Source organism: Sinocyclocheilus anshuiensis, unplaced genomic scaffold (genome assembly GCF_001515605.1).
Source record: "Sinocyclocheilus anshuiensis isolate Anshui unplaced genomic scaffold, SAMN03320099.WGS_v1.1 scaffold984, whole genome shotgun sequence".
In the NCBI taxonomy this organism is placed as follows: domain Eukaryota; kingdom Metazoa; phylum Chordata; class Actinopteri; order Cypriniformes; family Cyprinidae; genus Sinocyclocheilus; species Sinocyclocheilus anshuiensis.
In genome coordinates, this window is record NW_015552616.1 from 698660 (window position 1) to 715955 (window position 17296).

Here is a 17296-nt window from a genome sequence, read left to right on the forward strand (position 1 = left end):
GTGAAGGGTCCTCCACTTAATCAGTGGCGCCGCTGCTTTACCGACTCTCCCGACAGCACTTTCCAGTTGTGTTGATGAGGTTTATCATCCCTTCCTTTACAAGCAAAATGACGCCATTTATTATGCTTTTTAACATTCAAAGCACTGTAGACGATGATTTGATCTGTTAGCTTACCCGGAAACTCCAAAAGCATTTTTAATTCACACTCATGTACAACTCAAACCTGCTTTAGCTTTAAGTTAATCCCATCAGCTCTCACTTTAGCCACCCCCTACCCCCTCACTTTAACACAGACACATAAAAGAAGGTGTAGGCCTATATTATATGACCTAGTTTTGAGGGAAAACATAAAAGAAAGCTCATATTCAAAAACAGGCTTGCGTGCTTCGCCCATCTTTGATTATTAAAACCCCTCGTGCTCTGCTGTCTGTCACCCAAATTTGTCTGCATGTCATTTTTGAGCTTTTAAGAATTTCAATATTTAGATGCGAGGGAGCAGAAGGTGAGGGAATCACATTTCTCTCCTCCGTTTCCTGATAAAAGCAACCCTGTAGGCCCGAGGCAGGTTGTTCTTTGTAGCAGAGTGTCCCTTTCTTCCAGAATACCTTTTTAGAGGCCACTGATCTGTATTGATGTTGGTCCTATCATTTCCGCTCACATATATGTCACCGTGAAAGACAGGAATTAAGGTCATGACTCAGGGCGCAGATAAAATTTAGGTCAACAGCCAGGTTTAGTCAGCCAAAGAAAAGGTTTCCATGTACAACAAACACACTCTTAACAGATTCCTCCTAACTTTCATTTTGCATGTAAAATCAGTTTTTTTGCAGCCAGGGATCAAGCACAGGTCATACGCTACTTGAGACAGAAATCAGGACAGTATAGTAAAGTGGAAAAAAACATTGCAAGGCATAAACGACAGGTTAATTCTGATTGTGCATTTCAGAACTTTATTCGAACTATTATATCTGTGCAAGTAAACACCCAAATGAAATGTATTTTTAGAAATAATGATACACAATAATACTCAAACGTATCGCAGTTAGCCTGCATCAAAACAATATTTCAAAACCAACAGAAGTCTTTGAAGTGTCAGTGTAATCCATCTTTGTACTGTACAGTACGGAACATGATTGTTTAACCTGTTTGGTTTTCTCCTTGTAAAAAATAAAATTGAGTAAAAACAAAATAAATATCTTCATATGCACATTTGTTTCAAAATTTTAAGCATTTTGCCCAGCGGTCTATTTCTCATGACATACAGATCACATTTTTATGTATTGGGCTCCATGACAAAATATATATATATATATGTTTATTAAGACTTTGAATTTCCCCATGTTCAGTAATACATAGGAACCTTCTCATGCATCTGCATGCAACAGGCAGCAGTGTACTCTTAAATATCTGATATAACACAAGATATTGCAGAACAGATTATCATAGTTTAATCAGGAGACACATGCAAAAGGACAAAAATCATCCTCTAGAATACATATTCACATGGCATTTACTTTGAAGTCTCTTTAAGAAATTTCAAAACTAAAATGCTTTTCATTCATACAAAATAGCTGTCTTTCATAAAGATTATGCTATGTACATAAATATAGTTTATAACGAGTCTTTAAGATTGATGAAATACAACGTATGTCAAACGTAAGACTGTAAAACATCACAATATTTTTGTGGGAATGGCCTTAATACCACAAACACTCCCTTTATTAGATCAGTGTGTCCATTAACATGACAGACAGCTGAGATTGGGCTGATTTGTCTCAAGTCGATGCAACAATCTCTTGCATAATAGAACAAACATCTTATGACATGCTAATACCAAGACCTGTTCATAAAATACACAAATACAAAACATATGAGCAAAAAGCAGTCATTTGTAGTAACTCTTGTGATATTCATTCATCATCTTCTAGAGTATTGTAAAAATCCATTTCTGTCTTGACACAGGTAAATGCTGAGAACGCAGAATAAAGAATAAAGCACATCACAGCATTGTTTTCAATGGGAGAGAGAGAAATTAAAGAGGACACGGATAACATAAAAGTATACACACTTCACATACCATAGATTTCAAGATATCATGTTGTAATACTGATGGATTCATATTCCATATTATCCAGACATGATAATGAATATACAGCTTTAACGTTGCTGTTAGTTTATCCAAACAATACAGAACCAATGAGAGATGCCTATCTTTTTAAAAAGGCAACCGATTTCATTTATTTGAATGTATAAATACTGTGACATTTAATGCCTTCCTGGCATAGACAAAGTAACAATACATAGTTATTTCTTCATCATGGTAAATTGAAGAATATTCACTAACAACTGCTGAGGCACAATCTGTTTATACAGATTATCATGTGCATCGGTGCATCATAACTCACTGCCTGAGGCCAAAAGTCTACCCATGTGTGGAAAACAGAGTGGGAACTGATATTGTTACAAATACATGAGGGCAAATCTGTCACAAACCTTTTGTAGAAAACTTTTATTTTCTTTGCCGCTTAGAAAGTAGGAAAGAAATCAGCCAGAAAGTAGTGCTTATAAATATTCAAATTAACTTTGGTTTCATGGTCTTTTTGTGAACTAAATGACACGTAATTCAAGTGAAAAATGTGAGATGCCTCAATAAAAACAAAAGTAGATAAGAAGCAGAGAGAATAAAAAGAAGCACATCTCTAGTTCAAGCACAGATGCTGGTTCACAGTCTCAAAACTAGTATTTCTTCAATGACCCGTTTAGCCGTGTTGAGTCACAACTAAGTGTTCCATTGTAATTCTGTGAATTTTGTTTCAAAGTTCAAAGGTCTCAGTATCACCTGATGACTCGTTTTTGACCTTTGTCTGTATTTGACCCGAGCCTACTTCCAAGCCCTCCCCCTCTTTAGTCAGTTGTGCATTGCTCCTCTGGAGCATATAGTACAAAATAGGGTTAGTCTTGGTAAACCGAGGTGAGTCTGGCCCATACTTGTGTGTTTGATCATCTCCATTAACCATCTTTGCAGGGCCCTTCAAATCCTTTGTGGTGCTGTAATCGATTTTTGACCTTGCAGGCTCCTGCTGTGTAACATGGGGAGTTTCTTGCCTGTGACTGCTTGCTTTTTTAGAAGATGGATTGCTGGGACTCAGGCTCTGGTGAAAGTTTTGAATTTCACCTTCATTACATGAGTGCTTGATTGTATTCCCATTCAGCACAGTATGTGACGGTGAACTGAATGTACCCCTTGGCTGAGACAATTCCTTCAAGCAGTTGTCTGAAAGCAGCAGCTGCTTTAGAACATTGAAACTTCGGTTTTCGTTAGAATCATATGGTGGAAACCTAGCTGGTGGACAGTCAGCCTCTGGGGGGCTTGATGGGTCTCTGGCCTCTCTTGTCTCTAGATCTCTGGCGGCAAAACAACCACTGTTGTCTTCTTTCATGCTACCAGAATGTTCCAAATCCCTGGTATGCTGAGTCGAGGAGTTATGATATTCTAGTTCTATTGAAAATTTCCGCTTCTTTGGGATTGTTGGTCCCTGGGTTTCAACTGATTCTTCTTTGACACAACTCTTGTTTAGGTTTTCTACTTTGTTTGGCTGAAGGGTTTTGTTGGGTCGTTTTTTTAGGAGATGACAGAGAAGACCATCTCTGGTGGGAGCCTCTGGGGACAATGGTTCTTCTTTGATGCTTTCATGAGAATGATAACTGGTGCTTTTTCTAGGCTCCAGTACTGACATTTTGTTATAGTCATACATATGACCCTCTTCAACAGGCTCAGTTTTAATTGTAATATCCAAAGGAGGACCATTTGGTTGGCCAGTTGCCTGATGTGTTGGTTTTTCCACAGAACTATTTTTGCTATGTTCTCGTTTTCGTTTACTGCCTACCTTTTCTTTCTGAGGTGCATTGCCCAAAAGAAGTTGTAGAACTGTACGCCTTTCAAGCAGATTCTCAATCTCGGAGACATGCTGTGTTGCTTCGGGCACAGCTGAAGTTTTTGCTTTGGTCTCTTCCCACAGTGTGTTATTTCTCTGAATTGGTGCAGTGAGTCTCTCAGTTGGAGGATGGTTAACTTTCAGCTCTTGGGTCATGAGTTTGATAGGGGGTAAAGGTGCCTGTGCTGGAGGAGAAATGTCAGGGTTTTGTTTTCCACACTGAGCTAAATTCTGTAACAATTTACTAGCACTAAAGGCAGGTTCTTTTACTCTTACATAACTTGCAGGCTGTTTTGCTTTACAAAGATCCAATGGGACAGACTGAGAATGGGGAGACCCATAAAGTGTATATGGAGATGCACTGCTGTTGGAGTCTCTGCTTTGGGAGAAAGTTGGCAAGAGTTTGGGACTTCTACAACTCAATCCACAGTGTCCGCTAAGGTCCTTACACCTAACTGTACTGAAAACACTCTGGCTACTTGTAGATGCACTAGTGACCTTAGGGATTACATCTTGCAGCAAATCTGGATTATCCAGACCTTTGTTTACTCTCTCGTTATTTTTGTGATCCAAGAGCAACTGTAATAGAGTGACCTTGTGATGAGGTTTCATCTCTGAACAGGTGTCCACCTCCCTGTGATCTGAGGTAACTTTGACAGGTGGACTCTCAGGCTTCCACTTGTTTAACGAAGACTCTGGGACTCTGTCCCGTACAGGTGAGGATGAAGTAGATACTGGTGTTTGTACATTTGTTCTATTCTTCAGAGAAAGGTCAATAGGAGAGCAACTAGAGTAAGTGCTCTCAGTATCGCTGCTGTCTTTTGTAAGACTGCTGTCGGGGTTTGAGTGCTCGCTGTCTGAAAAAAGCGGAGAGGCCAGAGTGCCAAAGGTACTGAGGTCGTCTTTCAGGTGACCCTGTCCATTAATTCGCTGTGAGGTGTTGTGACTGTTGAGAAGCTGAAGTAGAAGACTGCTGCAGTTCTGTGATGGTCTGCCTTGTCTAAAGCATTGTCCTGTGCGCATGAAACCTTCTGTCCTTCTTTGCCCTGAGGTCAGGCTTGGACTTTGTCGACTGGAGCTGGTTGACATTTGTGAAGGTATTCCATTCTTGATGTGTAAGAGACTTAGTCCATGAGTCTGGCCAGAAGTTGTAGGTTGTTTATCTCGTGTCTGCTGTGTGGCCATGGCAGATAGTCTTTCACTGGCTGATCGTCCAGAGAGTTGAGCTTTCATGGCATGTTCTCGAGAGTACTGTTGCAGGTGGGCCTCACTGGAGAGCAACAGAGCCAGTTGACTACAGGCCACACTTGGTTTGGGCGATGGAGTGGGGCTTGATCTGATATTTACCAGGTTTGCCACAGCTTTTAGGCGCTCGGTACAAGATATAGACTCAGGAGATGGAGAGGGAGAACTGCTCTGCAGTGCCTTGGGAGATTCTGAAAAACTTTCCTGGCTAGACCGTCGACGTTGATAAGGCACACTGTTGCTGTGATTCTGCATTTTGCTCTTGCTCACTAACCCTTTGAGGTGGCTCGAGGCTGGTCTGTGGCAAGACACATCTGCCCTGTCTACTTGTACAGGCTTGCTTATCTGGCAGGGGGCATCCGGTGGCCTCAAGCCTTGGATAATCTGCTGTGGCAGGGGCCCGTTTTGAAGCGGCTCGAGAGTACTGTTGCAGGTGGGCCTCACTGGAGAGCAACAGAGCCAGTTGACTGCAGGCCACACTTGGTTTGGGCGATGGAGCGGGGCTTGATCTGATATTTACCAGGTTTGCCACAGCCTTTAGGCGCTCAGTACAAGACAGAGACTCAGGAGATGAGGAGGGAGAACTGCTCTGCAGTGCCTTGGGAGATTCTGAAAAACTTTCCTGGCTAGACCGTCGACGTTGATAAGGCACACTGTTGCTGTGATTCTGCATTTTGCTCTTGCTCACTAACCCTTTGAGGTGGCTCGAGGCTGGTCTGTGGCAAGACACATCTGCCCTGTCTACTTGTACAGGCTTGCTTATCTGGCAGGGGGCATCCGGTGGCCTCAAGCCTTGGATAATCTGCTGTGGCAGGGTCACGTTTTGAAGTCGAGAACTGAAAGACTGCAGCAAACTAGCTAGAAGTGTACTCTCTCCTTTATCCTGAGAGGTACCGTTCTGGCCATTGTGGTGGTTTTCACTTTGCCCGTTGAGTGCAACGGAGGGTGCTGACCACCGTTGAGTCTCACTCTCCGTCCAGGCCTCTGAGTTGAGGAGACGAGCCTTTCTGAGGTGCTGTGTGGCTCCACAGTAGGAATTTGTTCGGTTCTGCTCCTGTCGAGTGCCATGACTAGGCTGTGCATGCCCTGTCCCGTCCTTATTCCTCTGCTCTTGGCTTCCACTCTGTGTTGCTGCCGCACCCTGTCCTCCTGCTACCTGATGCATGAGTAAGCCTTCCAGATATGTTAATACAGCAGAATCCTGGTGTGTTTCAGGGCCAGGCTCTTCCCCATGAGTCATGTTCAATACTATAGTCCCTTGTATGTTTGGCCACCACAATAGAGGGAAAATCGTTCTGTTACGGTCTGCCAAGAGACCTTACAGTTTTTAGCTTCCAAACCTTGTTTTTTTTTTAGGTAAAAGAAAGGTATGATGAAGATTCACAAGCCATTCCCCCATACAGGAGGCAAGAGCTAAGCATGAATGTAGTTTAAAATCATGTTTGCCATTGTTAAGATAAGTACAGGATCGTAATGCAGTCAAGTCTTGTGGGATTCCATGGCACTGGATTTGTACTTCAAAGCTCCAGGGTGGTGAGTGAAATCACTGCTTACATCCAGTAATTCTGTCCACAAGGTCAGCTGGTGATGGTCCTGCACAAGAGAAAGAAACATTAATTATTATGAAAATTATTAGCTAGATATTGCATACCACACATTATTGTATTCAACAAAGCAAATTCAGCTAATCTTTAACATGTAGTTTAACATTTCCTATGTTGATCAATTTTAGGGGCAAAAGACGTTATAAACATGGTCAAAAAGTGTTTCTGCCTTTGAGCCTTGAATTTTTAAAGACTAAACATCAGGTTATTTATGATGATAAATGAAAATGATGTGTTGGCAAGCAAGGCCAAAAAGTCCTCCGCTATTGCATGCAAGTGTTTTCACAGTCTTTTTCACATGCCAAAAGTTATGACCTAAAGATGGATCTCACTCGTATACTGAAAGGGATTCAATTAAGACTCATTCTGTACCATCATAGCAATAACCACCTTCCTAAGTTTTTTTTTTCTCTTCTCCGGACTCTTAAGCAGTAGGAATTAGCTTGCTGAATCTCATTAAAGCTGAATACACAGGGCTTTAAAGACTACTTGATTTGACAGATATTAGGTAAAACAAAATAACAAAGCACAGTATCCTGAAGAGGATGAAATGTTTTGACCGAACTCTTGCCAAGTTAGACGCACAAAACTGTCAGTTGAGAACTCAATTCTTTGTAAGACAACCACAGAAAGCTAACAGGTATTTGGACGTTTTTTTTCTAATTATCTATAATGACTGGCAGGTTCAGAAATTGAACAGGGCTCAGAGCAAAAATGGAGCAAAAGTGACGAAAATGCCGCACCTTTATTATTAAACAATATTTCTGTTTTGTTATCTTACATTTGATCAATTTTATATTAAATCCAGTATTTTATATATGAATTGATATATTTATTCAGGGTGCAAAAAGTTCATTTCTGACAATTTCTGATGTTGCTGGCTGGTTTGACAGACATAGGTATCTCTCTCTCACCCTCTCTGCAGTCAGTGTCAGTGCCTGGAGAAAAACGCCCACATGATGCAGCCTAGTCCTTCACTTCTATGTTACCGTAGTTGCTCTCACTACATTATCTCAAAATATACCACCTCTGGATCACACAGTACCATTGGCTCTGCAGACTGACACATTTATTGTGTATATGTACAAACCTGCTAAACACTATACTCACAACACAACTTGGTACAGCACTACCAATGTCACAACAATGTCTGCACTTCATAGGAAAATTAAAACATAATGAGATGGAATTGTAAGTCATCATGGAATACACACAAGGCTGACCTTGTCAGTGCTCTATGGTCAAAGTGAAGGTCAATGGCTTTGGTTGATTTGTTCTGCTCATAATTGGCACCTCTGGTTGTTCTACTTTGCTGGGGCTGACAGGAGGTGGACAGTACAGGATGACCTTATCAAGATATCGGTCACAGGGGTGTGAGTGTGACAGGCCTGAGAAACTCCTATGCCACTACACAATCAAAATAGCTCTAATCTGGATATTATCTCTAAAGACAAATCATTATAGAACAGACTTTTAAACATTAATGGAACTGTAAAATAAAATAAAATGCATGCCTATTGCCTAACCCTACTGAATGTAAGTATATTTCAGCTCTAATGTATGGATGTTATGATAATGATATAGTATAATAATATTTGTCAATGAAATAGTTGAGGAATTTCATGAAAATTGTTTGGAAGCTGAATCTGACTGTGAAAATGTAAGTTTTGTCTGACAAAGCGTTATATCTAATGTGTCAAAGAGTGGGAGAAGGTAATTGATTTGGACCAACAACAACAACACTTCATCCTATACTTCTGTCAATAGGCCACTGTAGCTTGTTGTCCTAATCCAATGAAAAGAGGAAACACAATACTAACACCTTCACCCTGTTAAACAGATAAACAATTACTTTAACACACTTATCTCATCTCCTAAGAGATATTCAGTATCTTACGTTAGAAAAGAAAAAAAATCTTTAAAGAAATCAGCCGTTTTAATAATGTATTCGGTAAAAACTTTCAAATCAAAGCTTTGCAAATATGAAAAAGCTACGATTTTCTGACAGCTATGAGCTTCAGAATAACTGTGTAAGAAGTGATTGTAGTAGCCTATCTTTGACAAAACCCCGGTTATATATGAGTCTGTACACTCAGTTCTTTTCAGGGTTTTTCGTCACAATATTATCACCATCAGTGCAGGGCAACGAGGCTTCTGAATGAGTTACCTGAGAAATACAAATCCCTATAAAAACACTGGCTTGATATAAATGGAGAGTATTTGATATCTGGACTGGATCCCTCATTTCTCAACTGCAAGGCTGGAAGATTAATTGAACCCCAAAAAAAATACCAGATCATAAATTACATCCACCATCCAGAAACTGTAATCCATTTAGGCTATTTAAAATGCATGATGAGGCAAAAGGAGCAAAACCTGCTGCATGCCCTGTTTGAAGTCAAGGTCACTCACTCCGCCGGGGCCGTTTGAGTTGATGCAACAGCTGGCGTCCATACAAAGCATTAGGTCCTAATAAAAAGCGACAAAGCTGCCCTTGCAATGTGCGTTCATACCCGACGTCTAGCTCTCAAAATAAAAAGAATTTTGGACAGTGTGCCACTGCAACTGCTAAGTTGTTGTTATCCTTTGCTTGCACACGTAGGCACAAAAGCCTGTGGAACTACAACAACACATTCCTAAGATAGCGTTGGGTGACTCAGTAAATCAGGGCCATGCACCATTCAAACTAGGTCACTGTGACCTACTTCCAAACAAGCATTATGGGCATCACGCATTGACATTTCCCAGCTGGGGCACACCCCTTTAGTTAGGGCTTTGCCAAGTGCAATCTCTGACTCTTAGTAAAAGCATGAGTCTGACCTACATTATGATGACCCTAAGATGAATAACTCTTTCACATGGGCAAGCACGGGGTGATACCAGAGTGCTTTAGCCAAGCAGAAGGAACCCTTTCCCAAGCGAACGGCAGAAATATATACGGGGGGCCCCTGCGTGTACTGTCACAAGACTCCAAACATAATTCCAGAGTCTTGCCACAAGTAATAGTCTTGACCTTAGACTTGTAGATTTATGATGGCAGCGTAATGTTAACAGGAACACTTAGAGACGACCAAGCTGGTTCATCTTCAGCTACAGAATAACATGTATCTTTGTCGGTTCAGCTAAAAAACAAATGACATACTGAAGTGGTACTGAGTGTGCTAAAGCTCGTCAAGGAAACAAATGTAATTGCTGCCCACAACCAGGAAATTGGAACAAACAAAATATTTGTACTCCTAATCGACTGTGGTAAATGGCCCAGTTTCCGGGGTTAGAAATGACTTGGGGAACGTGAGCATGGGAATCAGTCCGTGCCCAAAAAAAACAGATCATGAAAATACCAAAAAAAAAACACTTCAAGTACTTAAGTGGAAGTTTTTGGCTTTGTGAACTTGGACACAACCTTCAGAAAACAAGTGCTGTGAACTTTTTTAGGCTCCACATAGGGGGAAAAAATTGCATTAGAAGACTTTCTGTGAGAAAGAGGCTGCTAGAAACTAATAGTTATACAACGAGAGCCCATGGCTCTTTAAAAGTCACCCTTCGCCCTAACTCAAGAGATCATGTTTATCAGGATCATAGTTTATGCCAGTCATTATGTAAACAGCTCTGACCAAGTATAGCACATTGACTGCCAGTAATGCAAAGTGCAACTGTACTTGCAAAACCAAACACAAAAATTGCATGACAAAATAAACAGAAGTCACAGTCGAAAGTGCAATATAACATTGGTCTGATAGTCCAAATCGAGGGGGAAGCAATGACCACTTTTATTATTCATAAAACAAATAAACATACACTGCACCATTGCCTTAAGGGTCAAATGAAGGGTCAGCATGTGCGTCATGACCCTCACATCATTTGGTCGAGTCTTTAGAGATAACTCAGCAACGTGCTCATCCAAAAAAGACAAGCTTCCACTTTTTCCAAGATGTGAGATCATTATAAATTACTGGCAATACATGGTACATGTCACGCACAATGAGCCTAGGCCAGTGGATCTCAGCCATTTGACTCCACAGACCCACATTGTCCACAACAATATTCAAATGCCCCATGACTTTTCCAGATGTTCATGATTTACTGGATGAGAACTTAAAGATAAGGATAAAAAAGGATTAAAAAAAACTCATACAGAATAACTGAAACTTTCCAACTTGTATTGGAATTTACATAAATATTTAAAGAGTTGTCAGAGGCTTAATGGGGATGATGTTAAAGTCATGCGACCGTGGTGTAGTTTGTTTGCTAAATTCAGCTTTTTACTTCCGGCGACTGTATTTAGGCTTTGTGGTCAGAAGATTATCTTGATTAACAAGTTGAGTAAGAATCTCAAACCATTGTTGGTCACAGATCTTATTTTCTGCAATAATCCAAAAGTCAAAATAAAAATCCAATTGTTCAAGGGAACCAGGGTTTTGCAACGTTTAAGGTTGGCCTTCAGAAATACGTAATCCCTGCAAAACTCTTAAAACTGCTTATTTCTTTATGTAAAACATTTTAAATAAGGGGAAAAATACTGAACGCACCAAGTTAAATTTCAACAACTTAAACCTGCCGAAACATGTCAAACCATTCACACAAAGCAGACAGTAATCAGACTCATTCACAACTTCAGAAAGCTCAAATTCACAATGGTCCCGGCAATGTGGAGGAGATATTTCTGCCATGCCCACACTGATATACACAATATACGATCTTAACGTCTTAAGGAGCTGTGACACCAAGAACAGGTACAGTGTAGTAATCAATTTGCTCTGCAGGCTGTAAGGCTCTGTCTGAATACTAATACACCTCAACAACATCCTGCCCCTCTTTTCTCTCTCCTTCTGTCTCTCTTTTCTTCTTTCTTTGGGGTTGACAACCCTCAGTGCCCTAGCCCTGACCAGTGAAGCGGGGGGGGCAGCGGCTTGTCCTCTAGGCAGATAACCAAGGCCACTAATCAAGTGTGTGAGCACCCAGGTGGGGGATTAGACGCTTGCACTGAGCAACTCAACACTGAAAGCAGCAAAGTGCGTGCACAACAAGGTCGCCATTAAACCTGTAGTAACCCTGTGGCTGGTCTCTCTCACTCTTTTTCTCGCCCACACACTCTTATGTGTGTCGCAACTACACCGCCAGTGCTCAGTCACACAAAACAGACTCACACACATACACAGGCGTAGCCTCGCTTTATACACCCTCACGTACTTTCACGTACACACAGAGAGGCACACGCCCACAGACGGCCCACTCTCTGTCGAATAGGGATAATTCATCATATTTTACAACTGACGGCTTTCTACCTCAGCTGAGTGATATTGCATCCTGGCAGCGTGACAGGAACAAGGCTCCGCCAGCCCTTCTGACAGCCTGTGTTTTGTGTCTTAGAAGATGCTCTGCTCTGTCACCGCACGCTTGCTTTTATAGTGCAAGAGCGTGTGTGTGTGGGTGTGGGTGAAGTGGAGCAGAGACTGGTCATGGCTTCATGACTACTACAGTCAGCTAAGAAAGCTAAGCCAAGCTGAAATGCTTCAGCAGACAAGACCTTTACGGCTTGAACCTGCCTTGTAGCGGTTAGTGATAGAATTTCTTCTTTTTTTCCCTCCTCTTTATAATGGAGAAAGTCTAACCAATGGCTTTCCAATGTGTGCAGTAAATGATCTGGAGAAAAAAGGGCTCATTTGGATCATTAGTCTGCTGCACATATGCTGTGAAATTCTGAAGGTGCTGGCATTAAGAAAAATACAGTCATTAGCCTAGCACCTTTAAATACCAGCTGCTGTTTTGGTATTTATACACACACTAGCAACTATTTTTACTTTGGGAAATAAATATTATATTTTAAGAGTTTTGCTTGGGCAAAGTGCACAGAAAAAAATCAGCTGCATCAGCAATGTGTAGGTGATACAGAAAAATAAGTCAATAAACAATAAAAACAAGATTTAAAAAAGTGCTAACCAACATTTTTTTAAATGTTATGCCTGATAAGATAATGATATATTTTATAAGTCTATAATCTAGAATTTTCTGCCTGTTTTTGTATGGCATTGTTTGATCTGCTTCAAAAATTAGTCAAAGGAAAAAAATGCTAGTATTGGAGGATATGGTCACTGATATACTGTGTACCCATAATCTAGTGTTGTTCTTGTTGACTAAAACTACAAATATTCAAAATCATTTTTGGTCATTTAAATAAAGTATTAGATGAAAAAATATATATATTAGATGAATACCTAAACTTAAGCGCATAAAAAATATTAAAACCTAAACTAAAACGAACAATTAAACTAAGCAAATTCTAAATATTAATAAATACAATAATAGTATAGAAAAAATACTAAAATAACCCCAATCATATTTTATATCATTTATTTTTGTCACTTTGGAAAGCCTGTTGAATTTTAAAGTGTTTGGAAATTATATTTGGAGCTTTATAAATGCAAAACAATTGGTTTTCAAACACATTCCCTGAACACGCCCACTATGACCCATTTGTTGAACAAACAGATAGTTCCGCCCCAAAGATACACCATTGGTTGAGCTAATGTTGCTGTGTCGAGGGGGTCTGGATGCTCAATTAAACAGATCAAAGACCACAAATGTTTTTTTTACTACAAATGGCTTACTAGTAGTTTTATTAAAGTAGGACTGTCACTCTTAACTTTAAATGCTAAATAACCAATGCCAACATACATATGTAACAGGCACAAATCAGTTTTAATCAATAACAGCATTAGAATGTTTAAGTATTAGAAATCTATTTAATATATCTGTCTGCTGTATATAATTATATACCCAACCCAGGAGACCATTAGGAGCATAATGAGCATCATTACAATTCCAGCAGAAGAGAAATCACATGTAAATGAGAGCAAGAAAATGAAAAAAATATCACTGCTTCTCCTTCTGATGTTTTCGATCAGTTTGAGAGCTGGGGATTAAAGCAAAAGCTACCGTGCATCCGTGCAAGTGTTTTTGAGGATGCTGTGCCACCGGTCTACCCTTGACACACTGACATCAAGCTACTGTCATGTGACACTCTGTCATTGGCCACCTGGCAGATCCTCCACCTTCTCACGACCTCATCCTCCAGTGACCCGAGGCTCTGGGCCCGGCCCGTCAGGCCCCTCCCTCTGCTCCCCCTGCTGCGGGAAGGTCGAACGGGTCATCGTGTCCTCATCTGTAATCCGCTGCCATTCGTCAGCAGTCGAGGCCGGAGGAGGCAGCCTCGCTACGACGGGAGAATGCCCAATTAGGCAGCTGTCACACAAAGCAGAGGCTGCAGAAAGAGAGTGAGAGAGGAGAGGGAGAACGAGAGGGGGAGGCCGGGGGAAAAATCATCCCCTCCTGTTTGTGGAGAGGACAAGCAGCTGCGGGTGCCAATTACAGTGATATGTTAACCATTTCCACCCTAGAGCAGAGGGAGAGGGGAACGAGGCTCTCTAACCCTTGCTTTGTCTCCCGGTGGAATTCCTCTAGTGTTTACAACCGCCATCACATTCGGATGAGGAACTTGACTCGAATTATAGCACCTCAACTGTTAATAGTGCTGAGCTGGAAACTCATCCCTATATATCTATTCCATTTGTGCATTTGCGTCCCTCTCTGTTAATGAAACAGCAATGCATTTTGCAGTAGTGCAAAGAGGTACTGCTAGACATCTAGACAATGAAGACAAAGCTGTCAATCAAAGCGTCATGCCCATTCAAACTCAAGCCAAATGGATATTCGACACAACCACTCAAGCTCAACCTTGCTCGAAACTAGTATACTAGTAAAAGAGTTTTCCTCATGTTTTTCCATACAGCGAAAATGAAGAGTGTTCAAGTTTAGATGCGATTTCAAAAAATGTTCCGTCAACTTAAGGTTATAGGTAAAGTCTATAATTTCATAACATAGCCAAAAAATTAATAAAAAATAATTCCACACAATTGAAAAACATATAAATGGCAGTGAATTTAATGGTAAAATACTGTAAAAATGCTACAGTAAAAACCTATTAATTGGTTAATAAGTTCCCCTACTATATACAGTGAAAAACTGTATTGGACATTACATGTAATTTTACAGTAGTATATTTTTGGAAGTGAAAAAGAATGTATAATTTACAGTGAATAATGACATTGTAAATTGACATTCCCAGAATTCCCTGCGTTACATTTCAAATTTTATGTTTATTCTTAGTTTTTTCTTATCAGTTGTGTACATTACGGTTGTATGTTACATCTAATATTGTTAAATTAATGTTTATTGCACAGTTTCCTGTGTGTCACCATGATCGTGTTTAGTGTTTGTGTGAATGACACTGTGCACCTTCTATACATGTTAGTGTTTAAAAGCTGCTTGAGAGGGGCTTTGGTTCGTCATGTGACTCATCACCACCTGCTTTTGGTGGTTATCAGTGTATTACAAAGGTACAAAGCAGATTTCAGTACTTCCATAAGTTGGTATATTAACATTATATCAGTTAATTAAATTACGGTATTTAAATGTAAATTTACGTTAAATCCATAAAACCTCAAATGTTGTTGACACCGATAGCCTTGTGGGCAGCGCGCCAACATATGGCGCCGTTGCACTCAGGGCGTCCCGAGTTCGAATCTTGGTTTGTGGGCCTTTCCCAATCCCTTCCCCCTCTCTCTCTCTCCCACTTCGCTTATGGTCACTGCTAAACTGTCCTACCAAAATAAAGGCGAAAAAATGCCAAATAATAAATCTAAAAAAAAACAAAAAACGCCTAAAATTTTGCTACCATATTTTTCACTGTAAAATTCTGTCAACCACAGCTGCCAGTTTTTTACCGTAAATTGTTTAGTATATTAACAAGGAGAGTATTATTTTATAATGTTTTTTCAAGGCTGCATTTTAATCAAAAATGCAATAAAAACGGTAATATTGTGAAATATTATTACAATTGAAAATAACTTTTCTATTTTAATATATTTTAAAATCCTGTGATGGCAACGCGGAATTTTCAGCATCATTACTCCTGTCTTCAGTGTCACCTGATCCTTAAGAAATCATTCTAATATGAAGATTTAAAGCTCAAGAAACATTTCTTCTTATTTTTAATGTTAAAAACAGTTGTACTACTTGATTATTTGTATAAATTGTGATTTTTTTTCTTTAAATGTCTTAACCTTTACTTGATAAATTTAGTGCATCCTTCAAGGATAAAATTAGTAATTTCTTAAAGATGTTACTGACGCCAAACTTTTGAACGGTAGTGTAAATAATTACAGTATTTTATGTTTGTCAATGTTTTGTATCATCTACCATCCTCTCAGGTAATTGCATCTTCTGTTTGTGAATGCCTATTTTGCACCAGGTGAAAATAAATGCAACCTTGTACATAAAATTGTCAACTATTTTGATTACTGTAATTACTGAAAAGACCCCAACCTTTTATTGTGAATTCCCATGAGGGGTCAGCCCTTAATTAGGGGGGTAAAACTACGCAGCGAAACCCTCAGACAGGTTATACTGCCGAAAAAGAGATAACCCAAACTTAAACGCAAAAAAGAGATAACACAGCTGCAAGCACGGCCTCTATCAAGTTGAAGAGACCAAAGGGGACCATTTTCTTATCCTGCAACTCGCTCACAGACCTCAGGTTCCTCTTTTCTCTACTGTCACAATCTCCTCCTGTTTCACATGCCCCAGAAAGAGCAGGAAAGTACAGTTACCGAATGCTACAAGTTTAATCAGAGATGAGTGAGGCGCTGGAAGGGAGAAGAAGCTGACTCGAGGCTGAATAATCGCTCCTTTTCTTAATTAAATGATTGAAGAAAAGCCACACATTAAAAGGAAGACAGTGCCTGGGTCCCCTGCCTTTTCCCTAGATGAGAGAGAAGTTATTAACACAGTAAAGTCTCTGCAGTTATCAGAGCCAAACGCATGAGTCTAGAGGAAGGGGCAGAGAGTTTTCAAGGATGTGACCGGACACAAACAGTTAACTTAAGACAAGGTACACAAGGAAACTCCTTATAAGACCAAAACGGCAGCTTTATTGCAAAGCTTCAAAATTATTCAATTCAGTATGTAACCAGTCCAGTACAGTGAAACAATGCAGTACCACTGCTGTAGTATTTCTGATCTAAGCAGTTCATTTAAAACCGTATGCGGTTCATTTAAAAGTATGTCAACAAACCATGTTATATACTACTAGATGGGAAGTTGATCCCTACATGCATTTCCATATTTCATGAGATTTAAGTCGTATTTCCAGCGATCCAGGGGCTTATCAAATATAGGTCTTGCTATAGGGAATTGTGTGAGGACTACAAGTAGGCACTGCAGTAAAACTGGATGTACTGTAGATGTGTTGACAAGTTACATAAGCAGGTTTCTTCCCTTTTTGTGTCATGTAGGTGCCATGAATAATACAATACCAACCATCTGCTAAATTTAAAAACTTCCTGCTAGCTTTCTTCAAGACATTCCTCATGCAATAATATCAAACAGTAATACATTTGTGTAAATCGCCATAATATTACAATGTCAGTGCAATTATGTTAAACTAAAAAAAA

General features: G+C 40.0%; 1 protein-coding gene across 6 annotated transcripts in view; it reads right to left on the bottom strand.

The window, feature by feature from the left end:
- Positions 1 to 942: 942 nt before the first annotated feature.
- Positions 943 to 17296, bottom strand: part of LOC107666194 (nuclear receptor-interacting protein 1-like) — a 34234-nt gene continuing 17880 nt past the window's right edge. For 5 of the 6 annotated variants that reach the window (XM_016457388.1, XM_016457390.1, XM_016457392.1 and 2 more), the window contains 2 exons: positions 5984 to 6774; positions 943 to 5565 (listed from right to left, as the gene is read on the bottom strand). In XM_016457388.1, coding sequence (XP_016312874.1) covers positions 2815 to 5565; positions 5984 to 6421 — 3189 coding nt within the window. In that variant the 5' untranslated portion in view covers positions 6422 to 6774 and the 3' untranslated portion in view covers positions 943 to 2814. Of the gene's footprint in view, positions 5566 to 5644; positions 6775 to 17296 lie in introns of all 6 variants that reach the window. The other variant, XM_016457389.1, reaches the window with a different exon arrangement.